Source organism: Copadichromis virginalis, linkage group LG14, assembly GCF_057382275.1.
Source record: "Copadichromis virginalis isolate Kocher_CV1m ecotype Utaka linkage group LG14, C_Virginalis_male_GT1.1, whole genome shotgun sequence".
Lineage (NCBI taxonomy): Eukaryota > Metazoa > Chordata > Actinopteri > Cichliformes > Cichlidae > Copadichromis > Copadichromis virginalis.
In genome coordinates this window covers 9,079,899-9,097,467 of record NC_140631.1, presented here as the reverse complement: position 1 = coordinate 9,097,467, position 17,569 = coordinate 9,079,899, and the positions used below count along the sequence as shown (strand labels likewise).

Here is a 17,569-nt window from a genome sequence, read left to right as displayed (position 1 = left end):
ACGCTCACCTTTCTCCAAAGTCACCCAGAACTGCACTTTGTGATGATTTATTGCTACATTTTTCGAGGGAGACAGCAGAAATGACTGCCCTTTTAGAATATAATAGTAATTGTATGTGTGTGAGCTAAGCATTATTGCAATTTCCAGAAGCAATTTCACCTGCGCAAAACACTTTCCTCCCCTCATTTGAAACACATTCTGTAAAAATGAATCCTTGACATACATTTGGTGACCACGCCCTCCAGGTGAATGATGTTGGGGTGGTCGAACTGGCCCATGATGCTGGCCTCGGACAGGAAGTCCCTCCTCTGCTTGTCTGTATAGCCAGCCTTCAGAGTCTTTATGGCCACGCAGATCTCCCTCTTGCCGGGCATCTTCAGGCGTCCACTGCAGACCTCTCCAAATTCCCCTGAATCAACAGCAAGAACAGCAAAAAAAAAAAAACCAGATGAAAATGTGAAGCGCTGATACACGAGCACTCTGATCCACAGACTATAAATCAAATCAAAAAGAGTGTGCCCCTACACGTCTGTTTGTGTGTGTGTGTGTCTGTAGGTTAGAAAGGTTCCACTTTAAACATTGATCAGGGTCTCTAATCCTTTACTCCCCCTCCTCCCTCCACCCACTGGAGCAGAGAGAGGGGGAAATGGATATTGATTCTTTCTCTTTATTATTTTGTCATTGGATGACTTTTCTCTGGCCCAAGGAATAGCATGGACAACGTATTTAGCCACTGTTGATTTTTTTTTTAACTTGTTGACCTCTCTAGAGCCAGAAGCCACATGTTAAAGTCTGGGAAAACAATGGATTTTAATCTCAAAGAGGCCACAAAAAGTCCACATATCACAGAGAAAGGTGTGTTTGTATGAAACAAATACAAAATGTGATCTTTTTCCAATAGGTATTCATGCATGTAATGTAGGAAAAAAAAATCTCCTCACCAATGCCAATCACTTTCTCAATCTTGATACAGGAGGCATCGATCTCTTTGGCAAACTCACGGACGGCCTGGTTGGGGTCCTCATAGGTAAAGGGGTCAACATATATTCTCACTCCTGGGGAACGAAGTTTGAAAAAAAAGGAAGCAAAGAGAGAAGGAAGTTTAAAAAAAAAGTGAAGGTTAATTTATTCCGACTACTACTCTCCATCTGTTCTTTATTTCCATCGTGCTGCAGGCTACGCTGCCTTCCTCTATGGATCCTCTCCTCCTCCTCCTCCTTTCTTCTCTCCATACCTCGCTTCACACACTGACTCCAGCGCTTTTCATGTCACTATGGCTGACTCCGATGAAGATGGAGCTCATTAACTTGAAATTTTTGTGGCACACAAATAACAATGCTGATGACTTGATAATGAGGTGTTTGGAGCATGTTGGGTTGCAAGTACATTAACTTCAAAACAGTTTGTTTTTCCTCCCATTTTATGGGCTTCATTTGTGCACACGAGCATACCTGACAGCAATAATGTTTTACAATTATAAGGTCTGTAGGCGGAGTGTTAACTATGAGTTACCTTGATGTAAGTGCTTCTCTTCATCAGAGTCCTGCTTGGCTTTGCTGTATTTACTCCTTCTAGGGGGCAAAGAAAAGCAGAATGATCACTCATGGCAGGGAATCAAGCTTCAAATCTCAGGAAGTTAGAACACAATTATATCTTATACATATAAGATGAGATATGGATATTCCTTTTTTAATATAATTAAACAATGCTCATCACAAGGATTTTAATTGTCTGTGGGTTCTCAATCATCCAGTTCATGTGTCTTTTGCCCCAAGTCCACTTGCCTTCTTTTTTCAAGCTCTCAGGAAAGATGATTTAAAATATCATGTTATGATAAAACCTTTAAAAATAGTTAAAACCTTTTGCAAGCTCATTTTCTTGCTTATGTGTGGCACATTTATGTCTGTAAAGTAAATACATCGAACACATCGGACTACAAACACGCACATTACCAACTCCGGAAGACGATCAAAGCAGCCAAACGTGAGTACAGGGACAGGGTGGAGCAACAGTTTGACAACCCTCGGAGTATGTGGCAGGGACTAAACACGATCACAGACTTTAGAGGGAAAACCAGCACACCGCAGACCACGGCCTCTCTGTGTGAGGATCTAAACGTATTCTACGCTAGATTCGACGCAGCGAACACCATGAGACCGGACAGTGTGCGCACCGCGGATGACGTCAGTGCGCACACTGTGTCTGAGGACGATGTGCGGAAGTGCTTCAGGAAGGTGAACGCACGCAAAGCTACTGGTCCAGACGGGATTCCCGGCCGCGTCCTCAAGTCATGCGCGGCTCAGCTGGCTGGAGTGTTCACACACATCTTCAACCTTTCCCTCTCTCTGTCTGTAGTCCCAGCCTGCTTCAAAATGGCCACCGTCGTCCCTGTACCCAAATCCTCCACCATCTCCTCATTGAACGACTGGCGATCTGTAGCCCTGACCCCCATCGTAAGCAAATGCTTCGAGAAGCTGGTCAGGGACTTCATCTGCTCTGCACTACCCGACTCACTGGACCCTCTACAGTTTGCATACCGCCACAACAGGTCCACTGATGATGCCATAGCCCTGACACTACACACTGCCCTGTCACACCTGGAGAAGAGAGACACGTATGTGAGAATGCTGTTTGTAGATTACAGCTCAGCATTCAATACCATCGTTCCCTCGAAGCTGGACAGGAAACTGCAGGATCTAGGACTGAGCAGCTCCCTCTGCAGCTGGATCCTTAGCTTCCTGTCTGACAGACGCCAGGTGGTCAGACTGGGCAGCATCACCTCATCCCCCATCACACTGAACACTGGTGCTCCACAGGGGTGTGTACTGAGCCCTCTCCTGTACTCACTCTACACCTACGACTGCACAGCCACTAACAGCTCCAACATCATTGTGAAGTTTGCGGACGACACTACAGTGGTGGGTCTTATCACCAACGGTGATGAGACGGCTTACAGGGAGGAGGTCAGCGCCCTGACCCACTGGTGTCAAGACAACCATCTCACCCTCAACGTCGCAAAGACAAAGGAGTTGATAGTGGACTTCCGGAGGTGCAGAGAAGTACACACCCCCATCACCATCAACGGCGCTGCTGTGGAGAGAGTGAACAGCTTCCGGTTCCTTGGAGTACATCTGGCTGAGGATCTTACGTGGTCAGTACACACAAACAAAACAGTGAAGAAGGCGCAGCAGCGCCTCTTCTTTCTCAGGAGACTGAAAAGATTCGGCATGAGCCCCCGCATCCTCAGGACCTTCTATCACTGTGCCATTGAGAGCATCCTCACTGGATGCATCACCACCTGGTATGGCAACAGCACCGCTTACAACCGCAAAGCTCTCCAGCGAGTAGTGCGGTGCTCTGAACGGATAATTGGAGGTGAGCTTCCCTCCCTCCAAGACATCTACAGGAAGCGCTGCCTGAGGAAAGCGGGGAGGATCATCAAGGACTCCAGTCACCCCAGCCATAAACTGTTCAGACTGCTTCCATCAGGAAGGAGGTTCTGCAGCATCCGGTCCCGTACCAGCAGACTGAGAGACAGCTTCTTCCATCAGGCCATCAGACTGCTGAACACGTCATAGACACCTCAGCTTCACTACTGGAACTTCAACATTATGCACTACACACTGTATATAAATGCCACTTGTTTTGCACATATTCAACTCTGTATATTTTATATATTTTATTATTATTATTATTATTATTATTATTATTATTATTTTTTTTTTTTTTTTTTTTTTTTTTTTTTACTATTTAATTTGTAAAAATGTGTATACACACACACACACACACACACACACACACACACACACACACACACACACACACACACACAAACACGTAGGAAAATATTTAGTATACACATCCAGAAATGCATACACTATTATACATTGTACATATATTTATTAGTTTCAGGTTGGCCATTCTTGTATTTTGCTCGTTTGTGTTGTTGTGTTTGCACATCTCTGTTGCTTGTGGGGCTCGCACACAAGAATTTCACTCGCATGTGCTGTGCCAGTGTGCCTGCACATGTGATGTGACAATAAAAGTGATTTGATTTGATTTGATTTGATATTTTGCCCCCAGTTGGCTGGAAAAAGGGGCATGTGTGTGTTTTTGATTGGCTACCAGACTTCCTCAAACAAAAGACGTTACTTCTTAGCTCTTCCTCCATATTTCAGGGAAATTCATCTATAGCTCTCAGAATAAATCTATGGGGCCAACATGAACCTGTGTCCCCATTAAAGGAAGGGTTTCAGGTGACTAGTTACTAAAGAAATCCTCGTGAGGTGACAAAAACAATGCTGGAAACCAAACCCTAATCTTTATGTTCATATTGCACACGTGGACTACTTTTTCCATTTTCTGACCCTGTTACCTGAGATTTTGACCATGCTTAAAGATGATAATCCACAATTGTAGACGTAAATATAGCACAAATATGTACCGATACCCTTTAAGACTGTGTAATAATAATACAGTCTTATTAGTATTATGCAAAAACTAAATGATTACTTCATAAAATACATATCAGTGCAACAATAATAGTAATAATCCAAATAAATACTATAAGTGCCTTTAGTTTAGATGTTTGTTGATAACAGTTTTACTTCGATATATTTTTTGCATCAAAGTCAAGTGAGAAATCTTCCAACATTGAAGCTTCCTGAAGGGCACTGAGCGTATAACAACAACATGGAGCAGAGAAGCTGAACGAATATAAAAGCTATAAATCAATTCTAGAGAAGATGCACTTAAATCCCTGCGAATCCCTCAGGCTGCCTGACACCTGTGCTTATTATTGACGTGTTAAGGTCAGTGGTGGAAATGACCAGATGTGCGAGACATTGTCCTCTTCTACGGCTGTGTAATGATGGTAAACGGCTACGTGATTACAGTCCCTCCCCACAATCACAGGATGAACGCGGCAGCACAATGACAGTGGCCGTCACATGCATATAAAAAAGCCTGAGACAACCACCTGCTTGGCTGCAGAGAGAGGCAATCACATGGAAAAGAGAGCACACACACACACACACACACACACACACACACACACACACACACAATCAACAGCCCCCTTCACTCCCTATCATTCATGGCACCAATACACACATGCAAACAGTGATTTGGTCAATTCAAGAATCAACACACAAGCCATTGACACCCCCCTCCCCCCACTGCCACACCACACGCACACAAAACTTTATTTTTTTTCCACAGGATGTATGCACTCGCACCCCTAACACATATGGAAGCGCACACAAACACAAACACATGCAGAGAGTGTGTGTGGTTTTACACCCTGAGGTGAGGCAGCCCCATCTGCATGTAATCCCATCTGTGTGATGGTGCTTTGTCCTGCTCGCTGGTTAACACCCTGAGATTGGGTCACTGCAAATCCACCTGATGCCTCTCAGCCTCGTCCTCGCTCTATTCTATCTCCTACTTTTTCCCGCTTATCTCATTGTCCACCCTCCCGTCGCTCTCTCATTCTCGTCGCGGCGGTCAGCAAGGTGCAGCAGGAGAAAATAACTAGCGGCAGGATTACAGCCACTAGCTGAGAGATAGTGGGAGAGGGACGGGGTGGAGTGGAGGCGGGTGGGACTATGCGAAGGGAGCGGGCTGGATGCAGAGGACAGGGAGCGAAGGGTCGCTGATTGCATCCCTTCAGCTGTCGGAGCTGTCAATCACATCTCCGGTGTGGCGAGTCATCACTCATCCGACGTGAGCGAGTTGCACTAGCTGTCTGGGAGTGTTAGTGTGTGTATGTGTGTGCTCTTTTGAGTGACTTCCATTTCCTGACGGCACTAAGTAAGACATCCCTCATCTGTGTGCCGAGAAAGAGAGATAGACAGAAAGCAGAAGGGACAGAGTTCGATGGAAGGGCGGGGGTGGGTAGCGAAGCTCACCGTCGGCTGATGACGAAAGCACTGATGAGGATGATGAGCAGAACCACGCTGCCCACCACTGACACCAGCAACACTGTGGAGTTGGCCCCGTCGCCGATAATGGGAGCTGGGACTATCGGAGAGAGGAGAGAAAAAAGGTTGACGAGAAACAACAAAAAAAGAGCAAAGTAACTCGATACCCCTCATCCCTCCGCCTCCTCCTGTCCCCACGCAGTGTTTGCTCGCTCTCCCTCCATTTTACTATTCTGATCATAAAGTCCACTGTTTCGCATGCTTCATTGGGAGACAATGACAGCCCATTAGGATGTGAGCTTGACCGTGTCATTATCATGCGCTGCTGTCTCTATCTGCATTACAAAAGGGACACCTGGGCTTCTAGTGGATCTCTCTAGCCCTCTGTGTCATCAGTAACGGGAAACATTATGTGGAAATATATTCACTGGACCAAAAGCTGAATGCTAAGAAAACACAGAAAGCTGAGATTAGATTTAATAGGCCACATATTATTATTGGAGTGATGGTGCTGTTTACCACTACTTACAAGCTACTCGGGTGCATAACAACTGTTTTGTGTGTCACCCGTTGGCACACAGACCATCATCTTAGAGGCCAAGTCCACCATAAACAGAAGCTCTAGCAGGTGGACGGCTGGTGTATGTACCGTGCTGTCAGACTGGAGAGATTACTACTCAGTTATTTATCGTCACAAAGTATGTACGATATGTATTGTTATAGACGTGCCCAACTCGTGCCCCTTTCACCACCACAAATGCAGTCTGATGCCAAATCTTTGCTTCAGAGAGAAATCTGTGTCGTAACTTTAATCAGAGACCCCTCTTAACCCTGCACCAAAACCTTCCATGCCAATGAGAGTCGTTGCAGGCGGGTTGCGTGTAGTTACATTTCTCTGGAGGTGCACGTCAGGTTACGTAGAAGGTTGTGGCCTCAGGGTTAAGAGGGGTTCCCGGTTATGCAGATTTCAAGTTGAAGCACAAGTCGGGCATTAGTCAGTAGTAAAATTCTTCCTGAAAAAACAGACTTTCATTTACATCTTGCACAGTTTTCCTCATTCATTTCCCCTCAAAGGAGTTTTATAAGGTCATGTTATTCCACTCTGTCTTATAGCATTTGATTTATTTTGTAACAGATTTTCCCAAGTTTTTTTTTTTTTTGCTACTCAGTATCAAATGGAAATCTTTGGAAACTGTGGGATCTCCACTAGAATTTCAAATAAACTTCTCAGGGTCTGAACAAGTTTTGGCTGCACTCTATATCACTGTAGTAAGTAACCCACTAGTGGGTTAGTGAGGTTTGAGAGGCTAATCTGAAATTGTGATCAGAGTCCACCTACACAGGCGCTGTTGCTCCGGTTATCACAGGGTTTGTGTGCCTTAGACTCTGGTAGAGAAATGAATACATTTATTTTGGCTTGAAACTGATTCAATTAAAGAGTTCTGGCGAGCAGTGAGAATTATCTAGCAGCAGCTTCTGACTGAAAACGCCACAAATGGTGCCATTCTTCAAAGCTTCATACAGTTTAAACATCAGCTGGCACGTCTACTGAGGCTGATACTCAGACGTGAATAATGGAAGATATTCAAGTTGCCAGTCAGGTGCCGGAGGACAATATCATTTATCTTTTATAGACAACAGCAATTTTGATTAATGACTCTCCAATGAAAGAGACAAACTTGTAAGAGATGCTATCATTGTAGGAATTTTTCAGACACTGCCGTGGCGGAGCTGGAATCAGGCCTCTCTTGGCTCTGCAGGGAGAAGAAGACGAAGATGAACAGGCAGTGTGACTTAACTCACCCGAGTTGGTCATGAACTCAAACGGGCCGCTGAATTCTCCGTAGCCGGCCGCTGTGCGAGCCCGCACATGGAAAACATAGGAGGTGAGGGGGGTGAGGCCCTTGATGTCGGTGCTCCTTGATGAGGTTTTTATGATGCGGTAGCTTCTTTCATTCTGGTCCTACAGCGGGACAGGAAAAAAAAAAGAAAGAACACAATACAACTTATTCAGAGGCTGCTTTTGCTTTGACGGTTCAGCAGAAACAAAATCTCTCGCACCGTCCCTCACCTTCTCGTAGTACTTGACCTCATACTCCAGAATGACCCCGTTGGCTTTTTCCGGTGGCTGCCAGGCCAGGGAAATGGTGTGTCTTGTGATATCCTTGGCCTGGATGGAAGTCACTGGAGAGGGAGCTGGTGAGACGATCAAAGAAAGAGGAAACAGAAGAGAAAAAATATGTTTAGCTGTTGTTTTCACCCTTGGAGACATTGAGTCTGTTCTGTCCCACGCGTTCTCCTGCTCATGCTGAGAAAGTCAAACAAGCCACGAGGCAATCGCTTCCACTTCTCTTTAGCTTGGCTCTCATTCAGAATCAGGGGTCTTGCGAAACCGTGCGGCCACACAGTTGATTTGACAGAAGGAGCGTGAACTAAACGTTGGCGTCTATAAAACCGATACAAGCTCTCCCGTGACACGAGCGTCTCAGGCACTTTTCTCAACCGCAAAGTATATGAATAAAATCAAATGGGCTCGACACCTTTGCATTTTTTTGTCTTTAAGAGAGCAAATCAATTGGTTTTCATTAAAGCTCCAGAGAGCGATCTTATCTCGAGCCTTTTCTGCAGCAGCTGATAATGAGGCCATATTTCAAGCAGCCGTGCTATCTGTCTTCAGACGCCTTTAACACATGAAGGTTAAAGCACAGATAATGGCTTATGCTCGCCCCTCCCTCCAAGTGCGTCGCCGCTGCACAAATCAAACCTCTATCTCCGGGGAGTGTGACAACACGTAAATTGGGTCATACACGCTCACGACTTTACGAAGAGAAAATCCATAGGTGTAGGAGAGATAGAGTTGTAAACAGAGGAACAACTCGTGTAAGGACTGAGTTTTGGGAGATATAGCAGTGCAGTCACGAGATGATAGAATAAAGCTCCACAGATAAACACAGACAAAAAGACCAAAATAAAACCATGATGGATTTATCATCAGCAAAGTTCCTGTAAAGTAGAGGGAAAAATGCAAATACTTGTGATACTTGTGTCAGTTAAAATGCTTGCTTTTGGTTTTGGCCCCTGATTGCAAAAACCAAACGTCACATATTCTAATAACACAGCGTTAGGGTTAGGACTCAGGGCACCGAGACCACAGAGGGTTAAATAATACTCCCAACAACCTCGCCCACAGAGTCAGAACAAAGCACCACATAGACAAACATTCCCACTAACGCCCAGGTAACACAGTTTTTTTATGGCATCTGCTCTTACGACTCCAAACGGAGCAGATCTTTGACCTCTGCCCCTCGCTGATTACTGTAACCTTACTCGTTCCAGACCATCTGCCTTTTAAAAAATTACAGTGGGGATGATTAATGAGGGGTTCACAGTCCACCGATTATGATTGGATTATCTATGACATTATATACATTCTCATCACTTTGAGCGGGGGCTCCAGGGAGCCTAGCCCACAAGCTAATGCTAACAAAACCCTGCTTTTAGCTGGGGGATTGAGTTCAAACAGGCCTGGAATTCAAGCACCAACCAAGGGATTGAGTTTCATTGGGGTGAAGAAGCGACAGGGGGAGATGGGAGAGGGGAGGGGGAGGCAGAGGGCTTGCGACTGGTGGGGGTCGACTGTGATGGAGAGGGATGGGATTGCAGACATCTCTTAGTAAATAGATTAACCCAAGGTTGTGTCATCCTGTTGGCCTAATGTGTTGCGTCTCCCTTAAACAATTACACGGCGGCCATTTGTAGCCCTCCGATCAATCTTAGCCGGCAGCAAGAGCCAATTTGAAGGCCCTCCTGGGGCCGACTGAGGATGCTCCAACTCCGAAAGGAAAACCCCCGAGGAGGTCACGGGCCTTCATTCCCTGGAGGTAATCCACACATCCATCTTCCCCTCCGAAGATGACAGATATGGCGATTTAATCGTGTTCTGCTGCTCCTGTTGCGTTTTTATTTTCCTCTCGACTAATGTGAGGATAAAGATGACAGATTTTCTGAGTGATCCCTTCTAATGGACACGACCAGGCAGCTCGGCTCACACACAGAAGAAGAGATCCATTAAGGTCTCTTTAAAAAAACTACAAAAACAAAAAACGTGGTAAAAATAAAAAACAAAACAAAACTGTGCACAAATGCATACAGACAAATCGTGCACAGCTAAACTTGAGATCCTAAAATTGAAACATTCACCTGAGGCACAGCGTGCTAGACTTGCTGGCACCTCTGTAGATGAATTTAAATATGTGGGACAGATCTGTAATTTCTTACCGCCCCCCTCTGAACGCGTGGGCTAAACACGCCGGTGGAATAATAAGTGTTAGACGCAATGAATATTCAGATCTTATTTCAGAATTGTGCTCTCTCTCAAAAAAAATGCTTTGCAACACACACAGACATACACATCCCAGCAACACAAAGGAACTCATTATACAAACAGAAAGATAGAAATTCACATAGAAAAACACACACCTAGCCCCATTATCTCACACAGCTCAGACAGCAAAAAAAAAAAAAACTCAATCACTGCGCACATGCATAAATTATAATCGGTAAAAACCTGGCAGAGGCACACAGAGTTCAGGGTTTGGTTTGAAAAATAACCTTCCCGACAGAAAAGATTTTTATTTTTTATTTTCTTCTTTCTCCTTTTCCAGCTCGTTGAGCGGGCGTGCTCATCACGGAGTATTTGTGCAGCGAGGAGCATCTGCGGTGGAGGATTTGCGCGAATACGCGGCCGATTACAGTTTGACATTAAAACAGACAGGGGCTGCACATGTGGTTGCCAGATTGGAGCCTGGTTGCCAGATTTGAGTCACTCTTTTTTTCTTTTCTTTTTTTTTCTTTGCCTTCGCCGCCAAGGAGAAAGAGTCGAGGAGGGAGCCATTTTTCAGGGTGTTGGGAGAAAATGGCTCCTGCTTACAAGATTCCCTCCTCGCCCCCTCCACCTATCTAGAGTCAGCCTCCACCTCCCGAGAACACATTTCCACATGTATGCCGGCCCATTTGTTGCCAGAACGATGGAAACACACACACGCACTGATGGAAGTGCCCACACACACGCACACACACAATCCTTATGCATGAATTCACTTTTAGCCACCTGAAGTATTTTGTATCAGGACATAAATGGCCCCCTCCCTCTCTCACACACAAACACACATCGACATATAGAGCGCTCGATCTTATAAAAGGGGAAGAAAACATCCATTTACAGCCAGGGGTCAGTTCAAAGCTTGGACATCTCACCCTCCCCATCCCCGTTTCCCCTCGCTTTCCTCCTGTAGCCCGGGTGAAAGGGTTACACCCCGCCTGATTTACGACAGTGGAATTGTTCGTGGCGACACATGGAATCTGACCTTCTTGTACGCGCATAAATACATGCCTGGCCACAGACACACACACGCACATTAAGCTGCACTGCTCATTTTTATCTGACGGCATTCATTTTTCTCCACTGCACCTTCCTACACTTTCCTCTCGTGCCGAAAAAAAAAAAAAAATCCAGATCCTTTCCAACCTGCCTAACTCACTTCTTCCTCCCTAGCCGAAATTTGAACTTTAATGGGGCGGGGGTGTCTTTTCCACAGCACTTATAAATCCTAATAAATCTATCATAATAACTGTGTAATCCTCGGTGTCTGGATGAGGGGAGGCGATACAGAGAGAGGGACAGCCACAGATGACTGGCTGGATTACCAGCGGCTGGATTACCAGCGGCTGAAACCAGAGCTTCTAAAGCCCCTACCGAGCATTAGCAGGAAGAAATCCAATCAGTCTGGAGCTATTCTCTTTTAACACACACACACACAAATTATAAGAGACACACACACACACGGATACACACAGAGGACATTGTTTAAGAAGCAAATGTAGATCATCTGCATTCATGCAAGCATCTCTGCAAAACATTTTTTTACTTCTCACCATGCATGCAGTCAGTGCTGCACACACACACACACACACACACACACACACACACACACACACACACACACTATAATAGAGCTTCCAGCTGCAGCTTCATATAACTAATCCTGGCGAACATTTGTGAAACATGCACCAGTGACGAGCCAAAGGCAGCATCATCTGTATCTTACAACTTCAAGTCAGCACATTAGCCTCCAGCAACCTTAGGGGGCTCTGTGTGTGTGTGTGTGTGTGTGTGTGTGTGTGTGTGTGTGTGTGTGTGTGTGTGTGTTTGGGACTGAATCTCTGTAAGAAAAAAAAAATCTGCATTTTTTTGTGCAACTGTGCATCAGCATGGTCACGCTGACATGCTATTATGAGCCTTCAGCCCGGACTCCAGGGTGTGCTGCATTACAGCTCCCACAAATGCCTTTCTGGCAGTACTCGCAGCTCTCCCACAGGCAGTACATCCATTCATCTCTATCTTCCTGACCCCGGCTGATAAATCAAGCCACTGTGTCCTTAAATTGCCAGTCCAAGCCCTATTGAAGATATTCGCTTTTCCCAGGGATGGAAATTAGCGATAAAAGAAGACACAAAAAGGCACTTAGCTTGCCACCCAAGAGCAGAGCAGTAAAGCAGACCAAGGTAATGATCGTCTATAAGCGGAGGATAGACGGGAGGGATGAAGAGAAAAGACCCGGGTCATAAAATCCATTTACACAACAACTGGTCACAAAATGGCTAAATGACTAAATAACGGGAGGCTTTGAATACAGCATGGAAGCTGGAGGGCTCTTCTCCTGCTCAGAAGGGGAGCCTGTGGTTGTATTCTATGACAATAATTACACACACAGGCACATGTAATCCAGCAGAATTTGTAATGAATCCTCCCCAGATCAATACCACTCATCTAATTCATTAGTTTGGGTGCTAAATATAGCACGGTGCCCCCATCGTCAGCCCTGGCTTCTTATGCCTAATTATGCAAAACTCCAGTGAAATATTGCATAAAATCATTTCCCTCTGCTGAAAATCCATCATCATCCTCCTCAGTAATCACCCAACCTACCCCCCAATTATTCACAACTTTAATAAACATGTTTTTGACATGCCCCCCAAAAAGTACTTTCAAGCATTCAGTCAAATGAACCCGTGCTCTGTATCATACATGAGCCAGCACACTCTGGTAACATAAACTCTCACACAGTGTGAGAGTTTATGTTTTGTGATCTCCTGCAAAACCAGAAGACCCCCCTGAACTCACTAAAGTAAGCAAGCGTAAGGAGGGTTTGGAATATATGTTAATAAGTGATTAAACAGATGTTTGATGATTATGGGGTCACAGGAAACCATGTTAGGATCGGCTGAATCAGCTCCCATCGCCTTACCGGCCTGGTTGGTGGTGACGGTCACTGATGTGGCCTGCTCAGGCCCTGGGCTCTGAGGTGAGACTCCATTCACCGCCCACACCTCAAAGGTGTAGTTGGTGTGGGCCTGTAGCTCGTTGATGGACACCCTGGTTCCCTTCAGGCTCAGCTGCTGTGGGCTGAAGTGGATTCCATTTCCGCAGGGTTGACAGCGCCGGCCGTCAGAACCGCAGCGCTTACACACTACGTTGTATGTCAAGTCCTGGCGACCCCCAGAGCTCCGGGGTGGGCTCCACTCCAGGTTTACGGAGGTTTCGTTCACATTGGAGATGAGATGCACAGGTGCCGACGGAGGGCCTGCAGAGGGAGGGAGGAGAGCTGGCGTTGTAAAAAGCAGCATGCCAAATGCTAAAAAAGCACACAGATGCAATAACATTGACTTGTGGTTACTGAAATTGAGAAGAAATCCATAATACAAGCAGCCACACTTTCACGATTCTGTCTTTTACTGTCCTTTATTCTGTCAGTTACTTTTACAGTAACTGCTAAGCTGTTAGCTACTCATGTGTTAGCGGTGCTTTGTGGTGGAATATGCAGTTTAATTGAGCTTGAGTTTAGCCAGCTTTTGTTTAGAACATATTTTTGTAATGATTTAAACAGCAATCTGTAGGTTTAAGAAGCAGCTTCAGTAATGTGTTAAGTAATTATAAGCTAATTAGCTGTGTGCTCATGTTGCTTATGCTAATAAGCTATCTAAAGCGGCAGTGGTTAGCGTATGGTTTAAAGCAGCGGGGTTTCTGCCAATTTATTGCAAGATGGACACAATTTCAAACCCAACCCCCACCCCCACTACTGACTCTTTTCAAAGACTGTTAAATGAGCTAAACGTAGCACATTCAGCTAGTGTTCCCGTTAACCATTTTTTGTTTTTACACATATTAACAGGCCTGTTCAGCCAGTGTTGCCAACTCCTCAGTAAGTAAAATCGCTATTGGCTGTCCTAAAAGTTGCTAGAAGTCACTAAATGACGTCATCGCCCAGTTTGCATAATTGGTCATGCCTGTGTAATTGTAACAGACCCTGTAGGAGAGAGAAATAACATTGTGAAAGAGACATAGTGAGTAAAAAAAAATCATCCTAAAAGCATTTAGAATATATTTAGAACTAGAAATTAAATTTCTTTTAGCAATTATTGGGTTTTTTTTATGTCACAATTCCAACCCTCCTTCTTTATCTGGACTTGGGACCGGCAAAAGTGACATGAAATAGGCCCTCTGGCAGAGTTAGCTAGTAGGGTAGTAGTTAGTAGGGGTGAATATCTCCTATGTGCTTTCACGTCAAAAAGTCGTCATAAGTCTCCAATAACACCAGAAAAAAGTAGCCAGATTTGTTGCTAGTCACTTTTTAGAAAAAAGTTGTTAAGGGGGTCTGAAAACTTGCTAAATATAGCGACAAAGTCGCTAAGTTGGCAATACTGTGTTCAGTATCCATCTACTAATGTTCACGACACACAAAAAAAGAATTCTTGGAACAACTTAATTATGTTATGTAATAATTATGTCAACTGGTAAAACATGATGAATTAACTTGAGTTAATAAGGCAGACTAAGCCTACAGATTTAAGATACACACAATGCACAATAGGTGAACCTTAACTTGCAAGGTTTTACTTCAGTAAAAATAACACGTTAAAGGAACAGGCTGTCATCATATTCACCAAACCGCAAAAAAACATCAAGGTCTGAAATTAACTGCTGATCTGGACAGTTGTCATAATCCTCATGAATACCTGTGGCAATTAATCCTCTCTATGCATAAGTTGTGAATTTGTAATTGACTGGGTTCTCCGTTTATTGGGAGCTGAGGCTTCTTGAGTTACCTTTTAATGTCCTGTCCATTACAGAATGGGAGGATCCAGTTTCACCTCAGTTAATTCAGAATGCTAACAGAAATCCAATAGGCCAACAGACTTTCTTTCAGATTCCTGTCGAATCAGCTGGAAAGTGGTGGGATGCCTGAGCCCACTGCTAACAGTGGGACTTTATGGCAGTCAGTGAATAACTTTAAACAAAGTTTGCTTTGGAGCCTGTTATTTAGTCCCTGCTTTGATATAAAAAGCCACATGCTGTAGTTTTATATGGAAGCAGCTCTGCAGCTATGTGACAAACTTCCTGGCACATCAATCCCAATTTACATGTCAGCTCCGTTGTAATTAGTGTGGTTTTTTGCATTGTTTTCAAACATAAGCGGCGGTAATTGACTTAACTCTCACTTTCTCTCTCCCCATGTCTCTGTTTTCCCTGTCTCACTGCTCTCCACTCTCTCTCTCCCTCTGACTAATGAAGCGCACGCGAGCTGGCTGAGGGGATCGATGCAGGGTGAAATATGAAAGCTAGTCAGTCCGCAGACGAATCATTTCACAACGGAAATTAATTATCAGTGTTATTTTTGGAGAAGGAGAATGGCAATGAATGATTTCACAGAGACACCAAGAGCAGCAGAGGGAGGACCGCGTGTGGGGCTGTGCACGCATGGTCGCCCGAGGAGGAAGAAGCGCGCTCTGAGTGTCAGCGTATTAATGGAGACGAGTAACTGTGCGCTAGGAAGGCGCTTGGCTGTGCGTGTATGGACACGACTCCAGCGTTATTCTGGCAGATAGCGGTAAATTCGCAAATGCTGAGGGGAGGCAGAGGCTGAGAGGAAGGAGATGGAGAAGACAAACACCGTCTGTTCACCCAGAAAGCAAAAGAAAAAAAACCTGATTAGTATGTAAGGAGCAGGTCTGGAGGGTTGGATACAAGGAGGGAGAGCAAATAATGAGCGTGGCTGGTAAGGAGAGGTATCTGTTTAACTGCCCAGTACATGAGCGTTGAGATGAAAGGATGCAGAATGGACTGCGCTAATAGCACCACCGCTCAGCCTCCCCTTACCAAGTGTAGCCCTCCATGAAAATCTATTAATACATTCCCATTAAAAATCATGATAAAGGACTCATCCACCATCCTTTGCCCCTGCCTTTTCATCTCCTCGCCCACTTTTCCTCATTTGCTCTTTCACCTTATTCCCCACATCTGCTGCCCAGACAATGGGAACAAGTTACAGATGGGATTTCTAATTTAAGGTGCCCACTCAAAGCGTTATCACAATAGCGGCTTTGTCAGTGAGCTAGGTTTAACTCACACCTACTACCTTTACACCAATTCTTGACACACTATCTGAGATACTGGGCTCTTATCTGGACTTCAGGTGTCATAAACGTAACAGGACAAAGGTGGCTGATCATTTGCACAGCAGTGCTACGCTGTTAAATTAATAATTGAAATGTTATGGAAACACAGACGCAGTTCCATTACCTCAAATCTATAAAACTAGACATCCTTATGTTAGCTGAGTTTTCTTTAGCTTTTCATATAAGAGACAGCTAAAAAAAAACAACTCACAAGGAAAAATTTTCCCTTGTGTATGTATTGAACAATTACATATACTGTGCTGATGAAAGGGTGTTAGACAGAACTAATCCATCAAACATGATTCAAACCCCAAAATCAGCTCCCTGGTAAAAATGTACAAACTGAGAAATATAGATCATATTATTATCCAAACTCATTTGTATTTGCTTTGCTTTTTTAAACAAATTTGTGGCATTCATCTTTTTCTATCCAAGCTGGATTTTTCAGATTTTTGAATGAAACAAACAGATCTGACCAATCAGACCACTGCATTTAGGAACAAGCGCACTCACAGCATTGAATATCCAAATATTAAAATAATCCGGTTTACCTCAGAAACACAATTAGACGCTGTTCCGGTTCAATCGACTCTCTGAAATGATTACTCGGTCTCCTCAGATGTGGTCCCAACTCTGCCAGCAAGAGCTCAAACTGTCCCACTGACTTCCCAATATGTGTACAAAAGCAGTCAGGATACAGTTTCAACTCCTGGATCAAACAATAAAATTCTCCCTGCTGCTGCTTGCGAGAATCGTTTTTTTCCTTTTCTTTTGTAGAAACATCAGTACCAGCTCATCATTGCTTGACGTCAATTCAATTTTTTTCGTAGTGCATTTTCGTAGGACAAATGTTTCGAAAAAATTCAGTTCTTGGTGTGTACGTTATAAAACAAGCTTGCATCCAAAAAGTTTGGAATTTCAATTTTTTGAAAAGTAGCAATTTTTTGGTGTGTAAAGGTCTTTAGGGGGCAGGATGTCCATTGACAGGAGAATGTGTATAATCATCCCATAAAGAATTTTTTGTTCTGCTAATACAAACCTAACAACTGCACTATGTAGCTTTGCTTTTATAAACAAATAAAAATAAAATCTAAATCTTAAATACCATATCAGTATTCTTCCTTGCAAACACA

At 44.3% G+C, this 17,569-nt stretch overlaps 1 protein-coding gene across 2 annotated transcripts in view; it reads right to left on the bottom strand.

Moving 5' to 3' along the window:
* Positions 1–17,569, bottom strand: part of epha4l (eph receptor A4, like) — a 62,714-nt gene that overhangs the window by 13,611 nt on the left and 31,534 nt on the right. Inside the window, exons 5-11 of one of the 2 annotated variants that reach the window (XM_085479221.1) lie at positions 13,229–13,564; positions 7,993–8,117; positions 7,725–7,884; positions 5,910–6,021; positions 1,513–1,568; positions 942–1,055; positions 224–409 (exon numbers count right to left, since the gene is read on the bottom strand). In XM_085479221.1, the coding sequence (XP_085335347.1) occupies positions 224–409; positions 942–1,055; positions 1,513–1,568; positions 5,910–6,021; positions 7,725–7,884; positions 7,993–8,117; positions 13,229–13,564 (1,089 nt within the window). Of the gene's footprint in view, positions 1–223; positions 410–941; positions 1,056–1,512; positions 1,572–5,909; positions 6,022–7,724; positions 7,885–7,992; positions 8,118–13,228; positions 13,565–17,569 lie in introns of both variants that reach the window. The other variant, XM_085479220.1, reaches the window with a different exon arrangement.